The 23,605-nt window shown below is 38.9% G+C and overlaps 4 protein-coding genes across 5 annotated transcripts in view; 2 read left to right on the forward strand and 2 right to left on the reverse strand.

The window, feature by feature from the left end:
* The window catches only part of LOC131430720 (sex-regulated protein janus-A-like), a 428,138-nt gene extending 410,039 nt beyond the window's left edge, over positions 1-18,099 (forward strand). The window contains exons 1-2 of one of the 2 annotated variants that reach the window (XM_058595911.1): positions 17,423-17,553; positions 17,615-18,099. In XM_058595911.1, coding sequence (XP_058451894.1) covers positions 17,499-17,553; positions 17,615-18,012 — 453 coding nt within the window. In that variant the 5' untranslated portion in view covers positions 17,423-17,498 and the 3' untranslated portion in view covers positions 18,013-18,099. Of the gene's footprint in view, positions 1-17,422 lie in introns of those variants that run through there. The other variant, XM_058595912.1, reaches the window with a different exon arrangement.
* LOC131430717 (O-phosphoseryl-tRNA(Sec) selenium transferase) lies at positions 7,705-9,349 on the forward strand. The gene is made up of 3 exons (XM_058595908.1): positions 7,705-7,901; positions 7,962-8,091; positions 8,154-9,349. The coding sequence occupies exons 1-3, from the start codon at positions 7,785-7,787 to the stop codon at positions 9,329-9,331; spliced, it is 1,425 nt and encodes a 474-aa protein (XP_058451891.1). The 5' UTR covers positions 7,705-7,784; the 3' UTR covers positions 9,332-9,349.
* On the reverse strand, positions 9,488-10,830 carry LOC131430719 (pseudouridylate synthase TRUB2, mitochondrial). Its single transcript, XM_058595910.1, has 4 exons — positions 10,524-10,830; positions 10,276-10,467; positions 9,863-10,216; positions 9,488-9,786 (listed from the first exon to the last, which is right to left on the reverse strand). Exons 1-4 carry the CDS (start codon positions 10,651-10,653, stop codon positions 9,488-9,490), a joined length of 975 nt encoding a protein of 324 aa, XP_058451893.1. The 5' UTR covers positions 10,654-10,830.
* Positions 18,100-18,305: 206 nt separating the features above from the next.
* On the reverse strand, positions 18,306-21,653 carry LOC131427357 (heat shock 70 kDa protein cognate 4). The gene is made up of 2 exons (XM_058590478.1): positions 21,469-21,653; positions 18,306-20,334 (listed from the first exon to the last, which is right to left on the reverse strand). Exon 2 carries the CDS (start codon positions 20,332-20,334, stop codon positions 18,373-18,375), a length of 1,962 nt encoding a protein of 653 aa, XP_058446461.1. The 5' UTR covers positions 21,469-21,653; the 3' UTR covers positions 18,306-18,372.
* Positions 21,654-23,605: the final 1,952 nt, after the last annotated feature.

Raw genomic sequence — 23,605 nt, forward strand, 5'->3', positions numbered from 1 at the left:
TGCAATGCCAAGAGAACAGTTGAGAAAAACAAAAAATCGTTTATGAAACTCTATAACACGTAACGGAACTGTCTTCTACTTGGTTCATTAGTTCATAGCTTACGAAATTCTATATGCATTTTCCGCAGTGTATGATTATGAATCAAAAATGTTTTTATCTCAGTGAAAGATTGAACCCACAACAAACTTTGACTTCGGCTCACGTTCTAATTTCGTATATGAATAGATATGTGCACTCTGCATCGGTGTGAGTAACAGAGACGTCAAATTGCTCAATATAAACAGGAAATGTTTTGCACCGAATAATACAGTATCATTTAAAAGCACTGTAGCTTACTATCATCGAGAAATTTTCTCTAGCAGTTCGTGACAAAACTTTATATCGTTTTCGAAATTATTTATTTTGTATGTTTGTTTCTGATTTGAAGCATTACAGTGAGTTGACATAACACCAATTCATTAACAGACAAATGTTTATCAGTATTTAAATCTTCGCGTTCAGATCATCAAACTCGCCTTAAAGCTCTAAACGCTAAATTTCTTCGGAAAATGCGGACAACAGTTTCCAAGTCAATCGGATTGACGGTATTGATTCCGGCAGCTGTCAAAAATTTGTAGGCGAAATTGCGTCATTCTTTCGTCACGTCGCGTCCTACAACATCGCTTCTTTTCGTCCGTTACACCAGGTAAATGAGATGAAAATACTGGTATATTGAGATAAGAAGCTTAGCATACCATGTTTGGTAGTGCAAAAGCAATGTTATTATCCTTCATTTATACTTATAAACCAAAGGCGCTAAAAACATAGGACCGATTCAAAATGGTTCTACCAGTCATGTATGGCAAAAATCCGGCAGAAACAGAACCGTTAATAACCGTTAGGTGAAATTCACTGCGGGAATCGGTCGTTGTATTGTATGTATTTTAGACTCTTGCCGAAATTCTGTCAGCATTCTGGCAAAACCTTCCGGCAGACGCTGCCAGGCCTTATGGGCTCTTGTGTTCGAGCTTCCATACAATGGTAATTCATGCGTTCAAATTCGTGCGCAACGGTGAATTTTCACGGATTTTTACTTGCATACTTTACACAGGTTTTTCGGAAAAGTGTGTACTAGCTTGGATATCTGTTCTCTTTGCAAACTTCTAAAGTTATTGTCTTCAAAGAAACCAGTAGATCAGTTGTATGAGTTGAATTCACACTAAACAGTAGAGTATGACTAAAAACAGTATAAGAATCGGGATCAAATCTGTACTTAAATAAAAATTCACGTTCAAATTATTTGAAAAATCACGTGAAATGGTTTCAAACGTCAAAGTCATTAGTTTTATTGACAAATATGAATGACATGCGAACATGAATAGAATCATCACATACAATTTACGTGAATTTATCGAACGTCAAACAGTCCACGTGAACTTCCGGTATGCAAATATAGATTATAAAAGTGTCGAAAAGTCAGTCTCTAAAGTGTAAGTAGTTTGGTAATTTACTAAGAATCTCTAGTAATAACACCCGGAACACTTTATCTATGAATCACATAACTCTTACTGGATCAAGCATTAAACAGCTTCTAAATGCCAGTTCATTAAACACTACGGGAAAAATAGGGTGTAAAATATTCACATAACTTTTCATGTAACTATAATGTGATTATTCTTTTGAGTGTGGATTCGAGATTGGTTTCAAACAAACTGTTTGGAACCGAACGGAACGGAAGTTTTTGACTGAAATAGTAAAAATATTAAATTGATTGAGCTCTTATTCGAACAAGACTTTGTTGCTCACTCGAGCACTTTAACATAGCTACTATTCATACATGAACTTTATACATATGAAAATGGACGTGGTAGTACTGCATGCATACAATTTTTCAGATAAGCAATTTGGCTAACGGCACAAATGTTCAATTTTCTCATGTATGGGATGATTTCAGATAGTTCATAATCATAAAATCCTGAAAACAATTAGTCATATAAAGGTCAGGTGTTATAAATTATTATGATTGACTGCTCATTTCTACCGCTACTGGACAGTATACCAGCCATTCAGGAGCAAGCATCATGATTTTTATTAGGTGAAATAAGATGTAGCGGACCTCATCATATGCATAATATTCAATTGCTTATGACCGAACGAGGAACGACTGGTATTGAAAATCGTTTCAAGTCAGACTTGCCACACTACGCCGTATATTTACAACTCGTAATTTGGAGCTAGTCCACCTAGCGGAAGTTTTTACAGCACCCGTATCATCCAGCGAACAAGGTACCATTCGAAAAGATTGTTATCAAAGTACAACCGAACAGCCGTTTGGATATCCCAATGATAAAAATGAATTAAATACCAAATCAAATTAAAATGAATAGAAATATGAATACATCAGCTATCGTCGTTAGAGCTACCTATAAAAACGACAGTTTTGGGCAGTTTGCCATCGCCGGAAGTTTGTTGTACTGTTTTATGACGCAGAACTTTCTTTCCCTTTTGCGAAGTGGGTCAATACGCCAAGAGAATATTTGGAGAAAGTTAATGTTTAGGGAACCACTAAATTGGCAACCCAGATAGGATCCACACAATTATCTTCATAGTATGTAGTTATACAGCAGCTATCAATCTCTCTCATCAGAGGTAGTAATCGATCGGGCATGATCGTTCACTATATTCGCCACTGGACCGTTCCTATAGTCTATTTTTTCTCAGTAATAAAATGTTTAACTTATGTGATAGTGTGACATTACCTTACGGATGACGGAATACCCGTAACGTACAGTTAATTCCGATCTAGAACAGTTCAATTGACCAAATATTTTCATATCAACCCGACGATTTGTTTCTTGGGATTTCCGTTTCGCTAACATGTTCAGGCTAGTTCAATGGCAGAGCAGTTCTTACATGAAGACTCTACCAAAAATACCAAATCAATTATTGCCCACTCCTTGAAGTCGGGGAATTGTAATTCAACGAAGGAAAAGAACTTTTTGCAAAGATTGTTAAAATCTGTTCATTTTCAACGAAGATATCGATATTTTCATGTAAACGACTTTTCTCCCTATTCCAGTGCACAGTGGTCCCAAATTACACCGAAACGTATGTTTTGTTCGCGTTTCGGAGGTTGATTACCGAGCCTGTATGCCTTCAGAATATTTTTTTCTTGATAGTAATCGACCTAGAAGTGAGGCTGAAGTTATGATTTGTCTATATTGCATCATAAAGGATTCATTTCTTCGGAGAAGATGTAGACCATATTATAACAAGTAAACATGCCTAACACATGAACTCTTTTTCGAATAATCCTTTAGTTGACAGTACAGTACTCGCCAGCTGCCCACGGCGGGATGTAAGACTCGTCATCGGCAACATGAATGCTCAGGTAGGCCGGGAGGCAATGTACAGACCCGTGATCGGGCTGGAGAGCCTACACGCGGTAACAAACGACAACGGTCAACGATGCGTAAACTTTGCAGCCTCCCGAGGAATGCCACCTGGAGATCATCTGATCAACATACGGAAAATCAAATCGACCACGTTCTTATCGACGGACGATTCTTCTCCGATGTCATCAATGTCCGCACCTACCGCAGTGCCAATATTGATTCTGACCACTACCTTGTCGCGGTTTGTATGCGCTCAAAACTATCGACGGTGCACAATACTCGTCGCACAGGAACGCCGGGACTCAATCTCGAGCAGCTACGAAGCATTCGTACTGCAGAGGAATACGCGCAACAACTGGAGCTAGTGCTACCAACGGAAGAGGCTCTAGAGAAGAAACACTACGCCTCCCACCACGAATATTGATAGAAGGTGACGATATCGAGGTGGTTGACGAGTTCGTGTATTTGGGCTCACTGGTGACCGCCGATAATGACACCAACAGAGAAATTCATAGACGTATTTTGGCAGGGAATCGTGCGTACTTTAGACTCAGAAATGGACCAAGTTATGTGGAGACGTATGCTTGATACAGCAAAGGACACCCCAGGCCTATAGCTGTTAGATAAGATAAGTAAGGGACAGTACTCGCATATGTCATGATGGCGCCACGTTACTTTATCAAAAACATCCAGTTTGTCATCTAGACTGAATTGATATTTCTCTTTTACCAACAGAATTGAAATTCATACATAATTGTCTGTAATGTACTGATTTGTATACGTCCATGCGAATTTCATGCAGGATACAGATTTAATACCTATTGCCAAAACAAAATACAGAAACGTTACTTCTTATCCTTTAACAGAATACAAAATCGAACCCATGTTTTGTTACGATATTTACTTGTTTTTGGCCTGCCGCCACTTAATTTCGAGTGAAAAATACCAACACAATCAAAAGTAGCCTAGATGAATACAAGTTGTTGTAATGTAAATATTTGCGAGAAATGTTAATTAATTACAATTTTTACTACATCGACCGGACCATTGCAGTGTGATGCAGTTTCCATGTGTTCGACTGGACCGAATGCCTCCTGCCGAATGCTTCAAACAGGCCGTTGGTCCACCGAAAAACGAGTTCAAAATCGGTATGAAGCTAGAAACACTGGATCCGTGTAATGCGACCTCAACCTGCATCGGTAGTGTTGTGGTAGTTCTCGGATCTCGACTTCGGCTTCGGTTGGATGGCAGTGATAAAAACGATTTCTGGAGGCTTGTCGATTTGAGATCCCACGACGTTATTAGTTGCTTTTTATTTTCAGCCATTGAAATTCTTTGCTAATTTTCTGCACTCAATGTTTTATTTTTCATGGTATTTTTCATTTCATAGATTTATATAAAAATCTGAAATATCTCCCTTATGACTCCAACCAATATATAAAATAGTATATAATATATAAAATAGTAATACCTAATTTTGATATGAACTGATGAGTAAATATGGTATGAACAGTACATTACATTTTACCTATGACACACGTAACTTTTACTGGATTATGCATTAAACAGCTTTTAAATGCAAGTCCATTTAAACCTACGTGAAAAGTAGGGTGGAAAATATTCACATAACTTTTCACGTAACTATAACATGATTATTATTTTGAGTGTAATCAAAGACATTATATTAACAAGATATCCAGGTCTCACATTTCCCGAACAAATCATTGGCAACATCCTTTTTTGCGAGCATGTTGCCCCCAGGCGAGCCCGCATCGAATCTTATACATAGAAGTAGGGGAGAAAAATGTCAAATTCGTGCGCGCGAAAATAGCAGGGTTGCGCACCCATACAATTGACATGATATGTTGAATGTGATGCCGTGCGATGGCGTTGCTAAACTGAAGATTGACTTCGCTCCAAGCTGACAGGGTCTGGTGTAATGCAATGATTCTGTACACTAAGAATCGGTTGCGAAGTCTGTTGAAACAAAAAGGCCAAATTCCACAAAAGGAATGTAATGCCAAGACTTGGCTTACATAGGGTCCGATAATGATCTCTTTAAACTTTCCGTGCGAAAAACTAATTAAAAAGAATAAATATTACAGCTATGTATATGTGGTTTGCGGTATAACCAATAATCGATTTCACGAATCTGAGAAGTAATTTTTCTGAACAACCTTGAGAAAAATAAATTGCTGCCTTCAAACATCGCCAAAAAATTGAATACATTATCAACGTAATCCCATAATTTATTGTGACGGTTCATTTTCAAATGAACCTGTATTGACAAACGTTTACATAACTCAAGGGGTCTACCAGTAATATATGGTTCGCGCAGTTCAATATAGTTGGAGCCACGAAAACTTATTTTTAGAAGAATTTGCTCATATTTGTCAGTCTGTGCTCAAGTGTAAGTTTATTCCTCAAGAGCTTCCATATTTTCTCCAAGTTAAAATCTCTGAAAATAAAAAAGGCCAGCGAGATCAATTTCCTATTGCTGTCATAGTGAAGTCTCAAGGGGCGAAAACCGAAAAAATGGAGAATATATTTTGAGAGTAGCCTATCAAAAAACAACGTTCAGATTGCACTACACTGAGGTCTTTTGTTACGCGGGGGATACGTACCACGTAACTATGGAAACCTCAAAACTATTTTTTTAAACGTCCAGATCTGGATTTCAAGATTTTTTTTAATCGTCTAGATCTGGTACAATCTCAAATTTTTTTTGTGAAAATCGTCTTGGAAATCCCCGTAACTTCGGAAATCCGCGTAAAAAAGCCGCGTACAAAGAAACCGCATAAAAAGACCCCAGTGTACTACTAGACGATGATTTACTGAGATTTTTTTACGATTTATGCTGAAAGACTTGAAAATAATCCTTATTCTGAATATTATCAGAATAATTTGCACTCATTTATGCCTCCAGCAACAACTATTACAACGTAAGTATTGCATATGACACACACTTAAATTTTATTGCTGGATCTCGGTAAAAAAAAGCCGAGATTTGCACAGCCGCGAGATCGGTAATCCTGAAAATAATAATTACTGAGAATCTCGGCAATACCAAATTCATTAACTGTTAATTAGAGCCGAACTTGTCAGCAGAAATTTTGCTGTTAGTTCGGCAATAGCGATTATGATCGAATAATGAATTGCCGAGTCATCAGTAATCGAACGTAGAAAGGATTTTACTTTATTATTGTATGAAATAAATATCACAAAAGCCAAGGTTGGGAAAAGGAGGTGTTTTATTGATGTGCATTCTAATGCAGTATACAAAAAAAAAGCAAAACAAACCTCAAAAGAAAACATCACGGTTGAATTTCCAGTGTTCCTTAACGCATCTACCTAGGAATTAGAAGACTTTTGTAAGAATATATGAAAAGCAGAGTTTTTTATTTCACTTATTTTTCCAAGAAATATAAGAATCTTTTACCTTCATTCAATATATATTATTTTCCCGCTCCACCATCCACCAGACATTAAATGACAAGTGTTTCACCGAGTTTCAGTAAAAGCTAACACTCTGTTCGAAATCTCGATAAACGGATTTGCTGATTTCGGTATATTTGTTGTTTACTGACCATGTCCATAATAAAAAAAACTCTTCGTGTGTTGTTTTTATCAGATTTTTTTCGGCAACCATGTTGGTGCAAAAAAAAGAGTGTGGTTAAAAATCTGCGTCAAAAGTTCAGCAATCTTCAAAAATGTATTTTTTTTTATGTAGTGCGCAGGCCGCGTTCGATAATAATGCGCGTCGCTGTATTGCTAAATTTTAGTCTGCTGCACGCCTAAATATCAGACCAGTTCAACTTTTCTGTTGTCACTATTTCAATAAAATAAATCGTTGTGATAAGCCCAAGTTACTTACTTACTTACGACTTACGACTATGTGGCGCCTTTTCAAAATTAGCCATATGGAAGAATGGGGAGAACCTAATCGTGAATATCTCGACTTGTATTAATGGCAGCAACATAATTCTTTCACTATTTCATCAAAAATATGATCAGAAATTTAGGATAATATTTTGAGCAGTCTGAGATAACTACCAACAACTCAAAAGTTAAGTATCTCAAAATTCGAAAAAATACAGCGGAAAACACTTTAATTCCGCTTGGGTTTTTTTTCCACGTGTGGCTAACATATTTTACAAATTTCTCATAAAATAAAAAGATAGGGTAGAATGCGTTTAAAACAGAAAAACTCCCAGCAAATTTAATTTTCCACACATCATTTGGCAACTCTGAATTTTAACGAAACTTTCAATTAAGCACAGCCCTGTTTAAAGCGAGTAGTTTTTTTTCAGTGTCCATCTTCCGAACATAATATTATAATGTAAATACTGAACTCGTGTAGAATAATCAAATTAATTTATCAAATTTTCGACTAGAATAAGCCTTACAATATGAATGATTTCACTCTGAAGTCGATAGCCCCGGATTTAGCTCCGGCCAATTATTTGTTACTGGCGAATAATGCTCGAGTGCATCGCGACAAGCAAATTAAGCTTCTGTTAGAAAAAGTGAATTTGAAACTTTCAAAACTAGAAAGCGGTTCAATATTCATATAATTTATTTTTCAGAAAAAACTTCCGGACGATGGTTGGGATAATACTACAATTGAATATTTCATCGGTGAGCTTTCTTTGATGGACAGTAACAATTTCCCTAGTCGTTACGGTGTTGGTGAACGAGAGGGTAGAATCGCATGTGGTAAGTTACCGGTACCTATAAAAATCTAACATTGCATGCTAATAAATGTGAAACGCTTTTAGATATGGTACGCCAAAGACACTACAACTTTGCTCACGGTATCGGACGATCTGGCAATCTGACAGAGCCCCAACCGAAAGCCACAGGATCTACGATAATGAGTAATTTAACCAATAGCCTTATGTTAGACTTAATTCACGAAGTGGGCATACACAGCTGTAAACGGGCAATACTGGTTCCTCTGGCTACGGGCATGGCGGTAATGATGACACTTCTTGCATTGAAGACAAAAAGACCCCAGGCACAGTACGTGTTATGGTCCAGAATTGATCAAAAGTCTTGCTTTAAAAGTATTCAGACTGCTGGACTGATACCAGTGGTCATTGACACTATTCCAGTGGAGGAAAACGGTGATGGCATGCTTGGAACTAATCTGAAAGAATTTCAGAAACAAATCGAAATACTTGGAGCAAGCAATATTTGCTGTGTGCTATCGACGACAAGCTGTTTTGCACCTAGAACATGTGATAATATCGTAGAATTAGCTAGTTTATGCCAGGGTCATAACATTCCCCATGTAGTCAATAACGCCTATGGGCTGCAGAGTACCTTCTTAACACACCAGTTGGAACAAGCAGCTCGAACTGGACGGGTGGATGCGTTTATTCAAAGTACCGACAAAAATTTGCTGGTTCCAGTCGGCGGAGCAGTCATCGCAAGCTTTGATCAAACAGTTGATCTTGTCTCAGAATCATATCCTGGGAGGGCATCGAGTTCGCAAACTCTAGACGTACTTATGACCCTATTGTCGCTGGGAAAGAAAGGTTATCGGGCACTAGTTGCGGAGCGGAAAGAGTTACATCAATACCTGTTGGCACAGATGACAACAGTAGCGAAAACCTATGCAGAGACGTTGATGTCCGGCAAAAACCCAATATCGCTGGCGTTGACATTGAAAAATTTTGCTTCGAATCCGGACATGATTGGTTCGATGTTACACCGGAGAGGTGTTTCCGGTTGTCGAGTAGTGAGAACCGGGAAAGGTTCTAAAACTATTGGAGGCTACACGTTCCAATCGTGGGGTGCACACTCTGACCAAGCTGGAGAGCCATACCTGACGACAAGTGCTGCGCTTGGTGTGAAACGCGTGGAAATTGACGGGTTCATTGTCAAATTAACGCAAGTGTTGCAGGACCGTATCGCTAGCGAAGCATTGGTAGCTCAGACATTGGATGAATAAATTTTGTTGAATGATTTATTTGACGTGGTTGATTCTTGACTAAAAAAGGGATCGATTTTAACCGCAACAAAACTGCATGTCAAACTTTCACCCGAGGCTCACCAAAAAAGGAACATGCGATGATCACATCGCATACACTTTGCCACCTGAATTGTTTTATTGATTTTCATCATCGCTGAATTCAATTTCGTTACTATCCTCGCTTAAACCTACTAGTTCCGACTTCATTTGGTTCATTATTTCCGGATGCTGCTTGATTAGCTGGTTGCTGTGAGCCATGCTACTCAAAAACGACTGCAAATTCCAATCTTTCCGCAGCAGGGAATGCTCCACTTCGAAATGTCCGTGGCGAATACAGCGAATGCTGACGCAGTGGGCCACCGATTTCAGATTGAGTCCAATCTCGTGAACCAACTGTCCAATGTAAGCTTCGGTTTCATTGATAGCGTGTATTTCTAAGAAAAGTTTGAGAAAAGTAAAAATCAGCAAAAGATACAAGGCGGAAGTCCCTAGTTTTATTATTTCCCTTACCGAATGTAAAAAACGGTCTTCGAAACTCAGTCAACCTGATACCGTAGATCATCGGTTGGGTATTGTCCTTAGGACGAATGGTTCCTTTGGCAGCTAGCTCATAAGCTGCTTGTGATTGCATGTCCAGTCCGCAAAGTTCGAACATCTTTCTCTGATGCGAAGCTTGGAAGGATGCGAGCAGTCGACTAATTTTATCTGATCCGATGTGCTTTACTGTGGCTTTCGCTATCACCCTTGAGTCACCAAAATGACTGTCAGTTGCTTTGCCCAGAAAACCTGTTATCCGATAAACTCGTATGGGTCGGTTCCGCTGAATCCGATATGCCAGGTTGAGCCCTTTATTGATTCCTATTACTGCATAAAGGAATAAATTAGTTACGGGTTATTTATCAGTTTGATTTTAAGATGCTTACACATCACACCGCTTGTCAATCGTCCGTGGTTGGCACTCATGCGGATTTTTATATCTTCTGTTTGGTAGCGGGGGCCTACCACCAGAACGTTATCAGCGTAATCTTCGGTTCGTCGAACCAGAAAGTTTTCATCTGAAGTTGCTTCAATTGTTATCCGTTGCAGTGGAGGTCTTACTTGTAGTTGATTGAGGTCTTAATAGAAAAATGTATTAATCAAAATAGGAGAAACCTAAAGTTTTGTAATATACCTCTGCATAGATTTCCTATGATCGTGTGTCGAACTTGCTGAACGGTTAGTCCGGCCGGTTTATAAACATTCACAATTCCGTTCAAATATTTCCATACCACAGGGGCTTCCTTAACTTTAATTAACGCCATTTAAAATCATTTATTTGTTATGCGAAAACTTGTTCAGTGGTAATAAAAAAAAGATCAATGGTATAAATATTATTGTTATCAAATTCAACACATGTTTCGCTAAATATGAACCATGCTGCAGCAAAAAAAAGGTACGGCTATTATTCAACGAAACTACACCGAAAGAAAAAGCAATTAAAAGTTTCATAAGACTTCACGCAGAGAAAAATATTGTAGGCATAACCAAATTTGAGTTTCATCAGACCCTGTCAGCTTGGAGCGAAATCAATATTCAATTCAGCAACGCCATCGCACGGCATCACATTCAACATATTATGTCAATTGTATGTATGCGCAATGCTGCAATTTTGGTGCGCACGAATTTGACATTACTCGCCTGAGGGCGCCATGCTCGCAAACAAGAATGTTGCCAATGATTTGTTCGGGAAATGAGATAGCTGAATATCTTTTTTTATTATTTAAAAGATATTGTTTTTCAGGCCTATTTGCATACAAGCTTTACGTGGCCGATTTAGAGAGAGAGTTTTTAGAAAAAAAAATTTTTGTATTGGATCTCGTTGTCACCCTTTTTCTAGGGGGAGAGAAGCTTCCATTTTCCTCCTGCGAGGATTGAGGGGCAGTTTGTTCGTGGTTCACCTCGTCATCCATTGCCGTGGTATTGTTGTTGATTTCGTTGCTAGTTGCTGTAGATGCGCCTTGTATATTGTTTGCAGTTGCTGGTTGGTTAGATGGTAAGCTGTTAATTGCAGCTGGTGTACTTTGTTCTATAGGGGATTCGTTGGATGGTTTCGTTGAAGGGGATGCTTCACTGTTGTTGGTGATTGTCACAGGTGTACTGGGGTTGCTTGGGATTGAAGTGAAGGAAGCACCGTTGTCCTTTGGTATAGTTGTCTCCTTGTCCGGTTTATCACATGGCTTACCGTAGTGAACAGCTTTTTGGCAAGATTGACATGTGGCCATCTGATTGTCATAGGTAACAAGTGATTTGCACGGGATTCTTGTATCCTGACCGAATGTCACATAAGAAGGTATAGGCACAGACTAACAGACATGACAGTATGAGTAAATTCTTATATAAATAATTTTTCGTGATGCACTAGTTCCACCTATATTGTACTGCGCGAACTATTTACTATCTGTACACCCCTTGTGTTACGTAAAAGTTTTTTTACTAGTTGGTTTCCCCTCGTTTGTCAACACCGATCAGCTGCTTACAGGGATGCCTGATTTCATCAAAATATTTGAAAATGAATCGTCACAATAAATTATTGGATTACGTTGATAATATATTTAACTTTTTCGCGATGTTAGAAGGTAACCATTTATTTTTCTCAACGTTGCTCATCTAGACTATTTTTGATTGTGTTGGTAATTTTCACCCGAAATTAAGTGGCGGCAGACCAGAAGCAAGTAAACATTGTAACAAAACGGGTTCGATTTTGTATTGCGTTGGAGGATGAGAAGTAGGCACATTTATGTATATAGTTTTGGCAATATGTATTAAATCTGTATCCTGCATGAAATTCGCATGGACGTATACAAATCAATACATTACAGGTAATTCTGTATGAATGGCAACTCTGTTGATAAATGAAAAAAATAAACACAGTCTAGATGACAGATAGGATGTTTTTGATAGGGTAACGTGGCGCCATCATGACACATGTGAGTACTGTCCCAAATAAAGGAATATTCGAAATGACCGTTAAAATGATTGAAGAATCTAATTTGAGTGTCCTGTCTGTTAGTCTGTGGTATAGGCCTCCTCAAGCGCATACGTATCAAACGTACGCCATTTAGAATACCGGGGAAAAAATTCTTCCACTTTTCTTTTTCAATAGAGAGAATCTCTCCGTATTGGGACATGGTTTGGCGAATATAAGGATCGATTACGCTTGAGGGAAGATCATGCACACGCACTTCTTTAGCACTCTCTGGTTTCTTCTGTCCCGAACGTAAGCGGTTTTGGTTTATCGACTGACTTGGATGAGATGTGAAACCGAACTGATAGCTGGATATCTTGTTATAATGATGTCTTTGTTTTCATTTTGCTACCACCCATTACGTGCGTCCAAAATTTGCGACTTTGCAAATACTGACCATTCCATTACATCATCAGAAAACGGTGGCAAATCTTCCAGATTTCTGGTTTGCAGTACCTTGAACCAACGACACGACCTGACACTCGTGTTTGAAAACTGTATCACAAATTTAACTACCCCTCAGTAATATGAAATGTCAAAATGGTTTCGTAGGAAAAATGCCGAAACTGGCGGTTATTAAAATAACTCATTTATTTACGTAAAACAACAATGGCGGTAAACCATTAATTTAAGATCAATTACTTATGTTAACTTTAGAACAGTTCAAGATATTTGGACAAATTTTGGAAAATTCTCTTGAGAAGCGAAATGCATTTCCTATAAAGATCCTCATGGATAATAATCAAGCTTTTTGTATGATTAAGCAGGGAAATAGCTAAATAAATGTATTGTTTGTTACTAACATAATTTGTTAAGGGTCTATCGAAAATAACTAACATTTAATTATGGTGTTTTGAATCGTCATTTTTCCATTGATTCTAACCTTTGTGAGGGTCCTTTTTGTATTACGAGAAAATCATTTTAGTCTCAATTGAATGCATAACATATTAAATAAATTTTGCGATACTGCATCAATTTTCGTTTTTAGTTTGCTTGATTATTTTGCAAACACACATGATCCTAAATGCGATTGCCGACATGTTCTTACAGTCATGAGTGGGTACGTTCTTTTCACTATAATCTCGTAAACATGGATGATTCATCCGATAAGACGATTCTTCATATGGTTGATATGTTTTAACCTTTTCTGAATCAGTAATCTAATCTACGACACGTTTGGATGTGTTAGTGTAAATACTCGTTCTAGTCGATTTACTACTAGAATTAAACAGTACTTCAATCCTTTTCTGATTGCGCTCACATTGCCGCTTCAGAAATTTAGTCTTTCGTTGCTCCGTTTTCAGTGCCAGATCATGTTTAATCTGTAGTTCCGCAAGTTGCTTCTCAGCTACGATTCTATCACAGACTAACAGACACGACAGTATGAGTAAATTCTTGTAAAAATAATTTTTCGTGATGCACTAGTTCCACCTATATTGTACTGCGCGAACTATTTACTATCGGTACACCCCTTGTGTTATGTAAAAGTTAATTTACTAGTTGGTTCCCCCTCGTTTGTCAACACCGATCAGCTGCTTGCAGGGATGCCTGATTTCATCATAATATTTGGAAATGAATCGTCACAGTAAATTATTATATTACGTTAATAATATATTAAACTTTTTAGCGATGTTGGAAGGTAACCATTTATTTTTCTCAACATTGTTCATCTAGACTATTTTTTATTGTGTTGGTAATTTTCACCCGAAATTAAGTGGCGGCAGATCAGAAGCAAGTAAATATTGCCACTAAACGGGTTCGATTTTGTATTGCGTTGAAGGATGAGAGGTAGGCACAATTTTGTATATAGTTTTGGCAATATGTATTAAATCTGTATCCTGCATGAAATTCGCATACAAATGCAAATACATATCAATACATTACAGGTAATTCTGTATAAATGGCAACTCTGTTGGTAAATGAAAAAAATAAACACAGTCTAGATGACAGACAGGATGTTTTTGATAGGGTAACGTGGCGCCATCATAACACATGTGAGTACTGTCCCAAATAATGGAATATTCGAAATGACAGTTAAAATGATTGAAGAATCTAATTTGAGTGTCCTGTCTGTTAGTCTGTGATTCTATCTCGTTCAATGGATGTTTGCATTTCAACCTCTTCATTGTTCCAGTTCCAAGAATTTAATTTTTTTTTGTCAGTTCTGTTGCTTCCTGGTGGACGACTTTCACTCGAACGTAAGCCAGATTTTGAAACTTCTTTGATTATATCAAAGTCAACGAAATATTTTTCCTGTTTTTCGGCTAGTTCATGTGAACTTCTCCCTCCTAACTGCGTATTCTGATTTTGTGGAGTACGAAACATAGTTGTGTGCTTTCAACAACAAAACTATCCAAATGTTTTAGTATCGCTCCTCGAGTTTTCCTACTAGAACGTCTTAGCTGCGTTTCCACCCAGCGCTTGTTCATAACCTGGTAGAGAGAAGGGCCGAAATGTAACGATATTTCCACGCTTCAGTCCCAAATTCATCAGTTTCCTAAATTGAGAAGTTTGAATTGCTATATATCACAACGATGCCATTTCTCGAAAAATAACTATAACGGAACATATAAAAAAATTACTAATTTTATTCCAATCATTCGCACAAACGTCATATTGTATAAAAATATGGCTTATAAGTAGTCGATTTTTTTCACTTATTTCTGCTCGAGTCCTGTGATTTGCTTATTTGTTTCCACAGGAACATTTTCGCGAGATAACGAAACAGCTTTGGTTGCACGTAATGTTTGAGTAAAGCTCGCACTGCTTGTAGTGTTGTCAACAACTCCCACGAAGATTCTTGCCAGCACTTTAATCAAAACTTTTTTATTATATGCTTGGCACTTAGTATTTTCGCAATTGTCAGGAAATAGAAGGGTTATTGAGAAAACAAATATACATCAATACAGTGACACTTCAAACTGGCATGTTATGACATTGATCTCTGTCGTAAAGCTACACACTTTAGACTTATATTCGAAGCATTCGATATCAACACATTTTATTTGTATGTGGTAAAATTTTAATCACAAATGATGCATACTTGAAAAGTTAGTGACTCTAGAGCTTGAAACGACGACACGACCAGGCACTCCGAAGAAAAATCTGCATTAAAACTGTTCGCTAACGATTTACTGCCAGTTACCACAAATCTAGCGACCCCTTGTAAATGATAAAAATAATCTTTCCGAGCAACACTGTTTAAGTTGCTATGGACTAGTTACCAAGGAACCCCAAAACAAATAAACATGTTTTGAAAGCGGTGGAATAGTTCTATTAGTGTTAAACTTTTCCCAAATTAAGCAGAAATGCATTTAAATGAACTCGATTTTCGGAATTTAATCGAAACTATGGATGAAACATCATAAATATGCATTTATTGATTAAACTATATGTATAAATACTCAGAATCCGAAGTCATCGGATAGGGAGATACAGAATTGTTGTCGTGATGTTAGGATTCATAACAAATGGTCACTAAATTCCCTGCACTCAATATCATCTGTAGATCTTCCGTAGTTGTATCATACTGTCACTCTCGAGAGCCGCGAAAGAAAGAGCCGAAAAAAAATCACTATTTGATGTTACCTTTCCTCCAGTAACGGAAAACTTGCTAAGATGCAGTTTTTCTCGCTCTTGTGGCCGGTATATGTATGTTTTGAAACAATTACCATTACAGTAGTATCGGTGTAATATGCCGGTATCAAAATTGTTTTGTGTCGGTTGATTGCGCAGCAGTGGAAACAGTATTTCACCTTATTGGCCAAGGTTATTCAAGGATTACTAGTGGAATTCCACAAAGAAATCATTTTACCGTACGTTATGTAGGTACCGCAGAGCACTAGCCTCGCTCGGCTCGTTGTCGGTCATTTCCATGTCTTCTTCGTTGGTTTGCGCTGAGCTGTTATCACACAACGGTTTCAAGTCAGCAGTGAGTTATTCATCCCAATGTCCCTAAGACTGAACTTTGAGCTTGGCATTATAAAAGACATAACTCATACTCCTCAATTTTTACATTCCGCTCGAGGTAGGTAAATCCACTAAAATGTTCCGTAATATAATAACCGATCGGAAACTTATTTTGTTTACATTCATCTTGCCTTCGATATGCAGTAACCAAGGTTATGGTGACTGTTATTCAAAATCAATAATATATCAACTTGTGCTGCCAGTTTAAAAAAATTCACTAGCGTTTTCGATTTGACATTTCCAGTTACTGAGGGGTAGTTAAATTTACGATACAGTTTTGATAGACGAGTGGCAGGTCGTGTCGTCGCTTGAAATGTATTTATAGAAACACATGTTAAAAAAGTCACAATTCTTAGCAGTGTACAAAACTCTATTTTTCCGCAGTGTATGAATGTGAAATTTGTTTTTTTTTCTCAGTGTAAGACTGAACCCAGCATCAGGGATGTCAGGTTCACCAGCCCCCTGCTATGACGTCATGAAACTGTGGCCAGCATCATTCTGCAAAAACCAAAACAATGATGAAGATTGGCTAACAAAAAAAATTATATTACAAACTACTTGTTTATTCAGTACCCTTTACCGCACTTCCCCGCAAATTATCGATCAGAATATCATCACTACGATAAGGAAATTAAGATTTTACTCGATTTGAAATGCTCGAATGTTTGTTTACCGTACTCTGAGCGCTCTGATTGCCCACCAAATGCCCCAGATGTTGGCTACGATATCACTTGCTGCAGCGCCCTATCGTTGCCACCGGGCTGAGGTTCACAGATTAATCTGTGTTTCACAGATTTTGAGTTTTGTGCACAGATTTTAAAACTGACACAGATTTTAACAGATTTCTGAAAATGATCACAGATTTTCACAGATTCTTGAATAAATGAAAGATTTTCACAGATTTTGGAAATGGAGTACAGTTTAGCACCAAAAAGTACACAGTGGTTGAGGAAAAAGGAACAGAGCGCTGCTCAAATAGTACCAAATTTGTTTTTGAACTGCAATTGGGGTACGGAAAACGGTCACAGATTTTCACAGACAGGTTTTGGGTTTCAACACAGATTTTTGAAAAAATGACCTGGCATCTCTGCCCAGCATCAATACACACTGCATCGGTGTGCGTAACAGAGACGTCAAATAGCTTAATAATTTATCGGTATCTCCGATTTTGTTATGCACATACTACCGGTGTTTCGAAATATTTTTAGAACGGTTAAAACTTTTAAAGGTGCTCAATACAAATTACCTCGGTTTATCAAATCACGATACCAATTTTGTTTCATTTCTAGGCTTCACAAACCCCCACTACTGCACGATGGTAGACGCAAAACTGGAAGCGGTGCCGTTGGTGGAAATCGACGAAGGCATCTTCAAGTACGTACTGATCAAGGTCTACGGTCGAGAAAAGGCAGATGGAAGTGAACCGAGCAAAAACATTGTACGCGGTTTTGCTCGAGCGCAGTGGCACTCCGATATCTACGAGGAAGTAAGCGGGGCACTGGCGGGACTAGGGCTCGAAACGGAATGTCTTGGCGGGGGTCGCATCGAGCACCGGCCAGACGAGAAACTGATCAAGGTCTACGGGTACTCGCAGGGTTACGGCAAAGCGGATCACCAGGAAACGAGACGCATTCTGTTGACCCAATATGGTAGCTTCCAAATTGAAACGTCAGATGAAGGTTATTAGTTGTTATTGTCAACAAAAGTTATCGGTAGTATATTTGAAATACATTCTTCCGGGTTTTAATTTTCAATACACTGCTATATTTATGAATATTGAATGTTGTTGACACGATTGCAAGCCGAAACTCTCCCCAATTATACTAAGATTAATGAATTTGTTTCAGGAAAAAATCCTTGACATAAAAAAAGTTTTTTTCGTTATTCCAATCGTTTTTGCAATATTCTCCTAACGAAGCGGATATTTTATTCTACTATTAAAGAACCGGAATGTTTCGGATTTTTCATGATGAAAAAAAATTATTTTCTGTATCAACTCATTTTGGAGTGTTTTATTTCTCTTAAAATGTGAACGTTATGAAGGCATTTAATCAACTTCCTCGATAGTTGGTCCGGATCCGGTACCAGCTCCTGCGCCAGGGGCAGCACCGCCAGCTCCCGGAGCACCACCTGGGAATCCAGGCATGCCACCGGGGGCACCGCCAGCACTCTGGTACAGTTTGGTAATGATTGGGTTGCAGACGGATTCCAGCTCCTTCTGTCGGTGCTCGTATTCTTCCTTCTCCGCCAGTTGATTAGCATCCAACCACTTGATGGTGTCGTTGCACTTATCCATGATGAGGGTCTTGTCGCTGTCGCTGATTTTGTCCTTCAGCTTGTCGTCTTCCATGGTTGCCTTCATGTTGAAGCAGTACGATTCCAGAGCGTTCTTGGCGGAAATGGTTTCCTTTTGCTTCTCGTCCTCCGTTCGGTACTTCTCCGCTTCATTCACCATTCGCTCAATGTCCTCTTTGCTCAGACGACCCTTGTCGTTGGTGATGGTGATCTTGTTCTCCTTGTTCGTAGATTTTTCCAATGCTGTTACATTCAGAATACCGTTAGCATCGATATCGAAGGTAACTTCAATCTGGGGAACGCCACGTGGTGCTGGGGGAATGCCAGAAAGTTCGAACTTTCCGAGCAAATTATTGTCCTTAGTCATGGCACGTTCACCTTCGAACACCTGAATCAGTACACCAGGCTGATTGTCCGAGTAGGTGGTGAAGGTTTGGGTTTGCTTGGTAGGAATGGTAGTGTTACGCTTGATCAGAACGCTCATCACACCTCCAGCGGTTTCGATACCGAGCGACAGTGGAGTGACATCGAGCAGCAGTAGATCTTGTACTTCCTCGGACTTGTCACCGTGCAAAATAGCTGCCTGAACGGCAGCACCATAAGCAACGGCCTCATCGGGATTAATCGACTTGTTCAGTTCCTTGCCATTGAAGAAGTCCTGAAGCAACTTCTGTACCTTCGGGATACGGGTCGATCCACCGACCAAGACAATATCGTGAATGCCTGCTTTGTCCATCTTAGCATCTCGGATGGCCTTCTCAACCGGTTCCATGGTGGAACGGAACAAATCCGAGTTCAGTTCCTCGAAACGGGCACGGGTGATCGAGGTGTAGAAATCGGTACCCTCGAACAGTGAATCAATCTCAATGCTTGCCTGAGTCGATGACGACAGAGTACGTTTCGCCCGCTCGCAAGCCGTTCGTAGACGACGCAAGGCACGCTTGTTGGTTGACAGATCCTTCTTGTGCTTACGCTTGAATTCCGTAGCAAAGTGATTCACCAGACGATTGTCGAAGTCCTCACCACCAAGATGAGTATCACCAGCGGTGGACTTGACTTCGAAGATACCATCGTCGATCGACAGAATGGACACATCGAAGGTACCGCCGCCCAAGTCAAAGATCAACACGTTCCGCTCGCCGGCTGTTTTCTTATCGAGACCATAAGCGATGGCAGCGGCGGTCGGTTCGTTGATGATACGCAGCACGTTCAAACCGGAAATCGTTCCGGCATCCTTGGTGGCCTGACGCTGCGAATCATTGAAGTAAGCAGGCACAGTGATGACGGCATTTGTCACCGTCTTACCCAGATAGGCTTCAGCGGTTTCCTTCATTTTGGTCAGCACCATGGAACTGATTTCCTCCGGGAAGAAGTTCTTTGTTTCGCCCTTGTATTCAACTTGAATCTTTGGCTTACCCTCGACCGAGATCACATCGAATGGCCAGTGTTTCATGTCGGCCTGTACGGTCGGATCATCGAACTTGCGTCCAATCAGACGCTTGGCGTCGAAGATTGTGTTGGTCGGGTTCATTGCAACTTGATTCTTGGCAGCATCGCCGATCAGACGCTCTGTGTCGGTGAACGCCACGTAGGACGGTGTCGTCCGGTTACCCTGGTCGTTGGCGATGATTTCGACCTTGCCATGCTGGAAAACTCCAACACAACTGTAGGTGGTGCCGAGATCGATTCCGACTGCTGGTGCTTTGGCTGCCATCTGCAATAAAGTAAAACAATGCTTAGATTTCAGTCAAGTCCGGTAATCAAAACCGTATAATTACTCATTCATGAAATGATGATGAAATATGTTTGCATTTTCAATTAAATAAAAAATAACATCCCGAAAACGGTTGTGAATTGCCCACATTCAAAATAGTTACATCATGCATTTTATGGTAAATCCGAATTATTTCATTGAAAAGCCGGAACTAAAATACACGTGATTTCGCTGTTGCGTAACCTTAGAGAATCGTAAAATCTTTTCACTATATTCAGCTTATCAACCGAACATGTTCTTAAAGATTACTATCCCGGACACGTGTATCCATAGCACATATTGTTACAAGCTGTAACTATCGAGTGAACGTAGTGAAGGATAAACAGACAAAGCATTTTCTGGTTGCATATAACCCTCATTACCAGCTTACAACTTCAATACACATTTGCAAATGCAGTACAACTTGGTTATATACGGATACACACACTTCTGCAAAACTACTGCATCACCAGACACACCAGCGGCTATCATATTACACACTCCTCCCTAGTTACCGGAAATCGTACCATCAGATTATAAATTTCGATAGCAGGCTCTGCTACGTACATGGACAAGTCATGTTTCTAGACGATTCTCCATAAATGGAAGTCACCAAAGAAGTTGGCATGCACATTTACTAGATGCAACACGTTGTATGACAAATCGCGAGACAAAGCCCATTATTTCAAGAAATGTGAATCATTCAAAAGAAACATTCTAAATGGGAATCGGGTTACTGATTTTCAAGTTACAATTTTCATCTATAATCTAGATTGAGGTTAAGTGCCAAGTATTGATTCGTCCAGTTTGTTCTGGAACATGCGCTTTGCAGGAAACACGTTTTTCTAATGTCAAAAAAAAGGTTCCCAATTTCGATTGAAATCACGATCAACGCTAAAATTAGTTGATAAAGCTTTTCAATAAAACCATAAAGAGAAAAAAAATAGAACATTGCATAAGAAAATTTCCACTGGAAGGCCATCTTGTTTCCATGTGGGAGTTGTTACAAATGAATCATCCACACACCCGATCACGAGCAACCATTCGCACCAAGATGTAAATTATCATGTAATTACCCAAAACCATTTCACTTACCTTTGTTCTATTCGATAAATTTGATGAAACTTGAACACTTTTTTACACTAGAAAGAACTACTTTCTTCTGCTTAGTTTGCTGTACTTCAACTCTTGGACTAACGATTGGTTACTCTCACTACGCCACAGGAACTAGCGTGTAACTACTTTAAATGCTGTTCAGTGAATGCGAGCGGGCGGCTGGCGAACTCAAATATTTATAAAGTACCATTTTGTTCCAGATGGTTCCACGGGCAACGGCGCGCTTTTGGCAGTGTTGCCACCAGAAATATGCATATGGAAGAGAGAAAATATCCAATAAGATTTCGGTACATTGAGACATGCCTTATATATTTGTTATCAATTTTCGCAGTATTTATCAACCTATCTATTAAAAAACTTCAATTCTGCTTTTTATCTCCAACAATTGAAACATTCTTTGCAATATAGGTATAATAATTAGCTCTTCCATAATAAGAACTTATGAAATATGAATAAATTAGGAATCCTTCCTAGCATTCACTACTGCCTTCAATACGCTTCAAGTAACAAAACTATAATATTGCAACTAAAATTATGTGTCAAAATACGGATTAAATAAATATCTGGTACACACTACAACACGGCAACACTGATGACGAATGCAGCTGCATTGTATGATGTAAGTAGTAGTTGTGTTATAATCGTGCCGGTATAAGTATCTGCGAAGGTATGTGTGTGATGCCAAATAAAATTGGGGCAAAATGCAAATGTGTAGAATGGCACTCATTTTTATTCTCGCAAAACGGAGTCACTCTCTGTTGCACTTGAAGACAGCGTTGCCAGTGTTCAGAGAATTTTTGGAACTAGATTCATCTGGACTCTTCCAGATCTTTTTCATTAGCGGCCCTTACACGAGTCATTAAAAAATCAAATAACCAAGCAACCAAAAGTTCCACAATTACTTAAAATATCCACTTTCTTGCTTCTTCAAAGTATACGTTTTTCTTGCTGCTTAAAAATATCTGAATGAACTTTCTCACTGCTTAAGAAAACACGTGGTAATTTTTGACATTTCGTAATATTGAACGTAATAGAGTACGCGTGGTACTTTTGGCAACTTTTGGCAAGTACAGAACAAGTTCCGCGTGTACTTTTTCGAAACATAGAAGCTGAATAATATATTCAAAAGTAACTTAGCCAAAATCTAAATCATTTCCTTTTATCCGAAATTTTGCTTAGTTAGATAGTGTAGAACAAATTCTTAGTCCATGTATTGACAATAATATTGTCTCGTGTAAGAGTCGCTTAAGAAGATTTTGAGTTTATTTCGTAATGAAAGGAACTCAGAGCAATTTGTCCTTTGGTATCAAATTCTCCAGAATAAGGACCCTTACACATACAAATATAACGTTGGTTAATTTAAAGACTGTCCCAGAAAGTATGGACGCAACCAAAAACCGCTGCCATTTCGCAATGGTTCAGAATCTGTCAATATGGCTGCGCCCTGTTGTTTACACTCTTCTCTAACCACTTGTGCAGTTGTTTATTCGTTTCATTAGTTTGTTTCGAAATGCGTGGACTTTCAGCAGAACAACGTCGAAAAATTGTGTACAAATGGTGCACAGAACGCTGACTGTCACTGAGAAAGATAAAACAAAATGGAAGGAGTAAGTGAAAAAGCCGTGCGAAATGCAATCAGGAAGTTCGGTGAGGATAACACCTTTGAGGATAAACCGAAAACGGGTCGAAAAAAGGCTCCTGCTAACCCTCAGTTGGATAAACGTATACTGAAGGCGTTCGAGCAAAAGAAGGAGGTTTCAGTTCGGGATGTGGCCAAAAAAGTGGCACTTCGAAGTCAAATGTTATTTAAAGAACGTTTGAATCTTCGAACCTATAAGAAGCAGAAACAACCAAAACGTAGTCCGAAACAAGAAGCATCGTTCAGGCCGAGGGTTCGAAAGCTGTACAATAGGATTCTTGAAGGAAATTTTAACTGCAAAATCATGGACGACAAAACCTACGTGAAACTCGATTACAAATCCTTGCCGGGACCAAAATATTATACGGTGCGTGAAGAGCAAGTGTTGAACCAGTCCGAGTCATCGATTGAAGTCGAAAAATTTGGTAAGAAAGCTATGGTCTGGCAATCAATTTGTAGCTGCGGTAAGATTTCGAA

The sequence above is a fragment of the Malaya genurostris genome, chromosome 2 (genome assembly GCF_030247185.1).
Source record: "Malaya genurostris strain Urasoe2022 chromosome 2, Malgen_1.1, whole genome shotgun sequence".
Classification (NCBI taxonomy): Eukaryota; Metazoa; Arthropoda; class Insecta; order Diptera; family Culicidae; genus Malaya; species Malaya genurostris.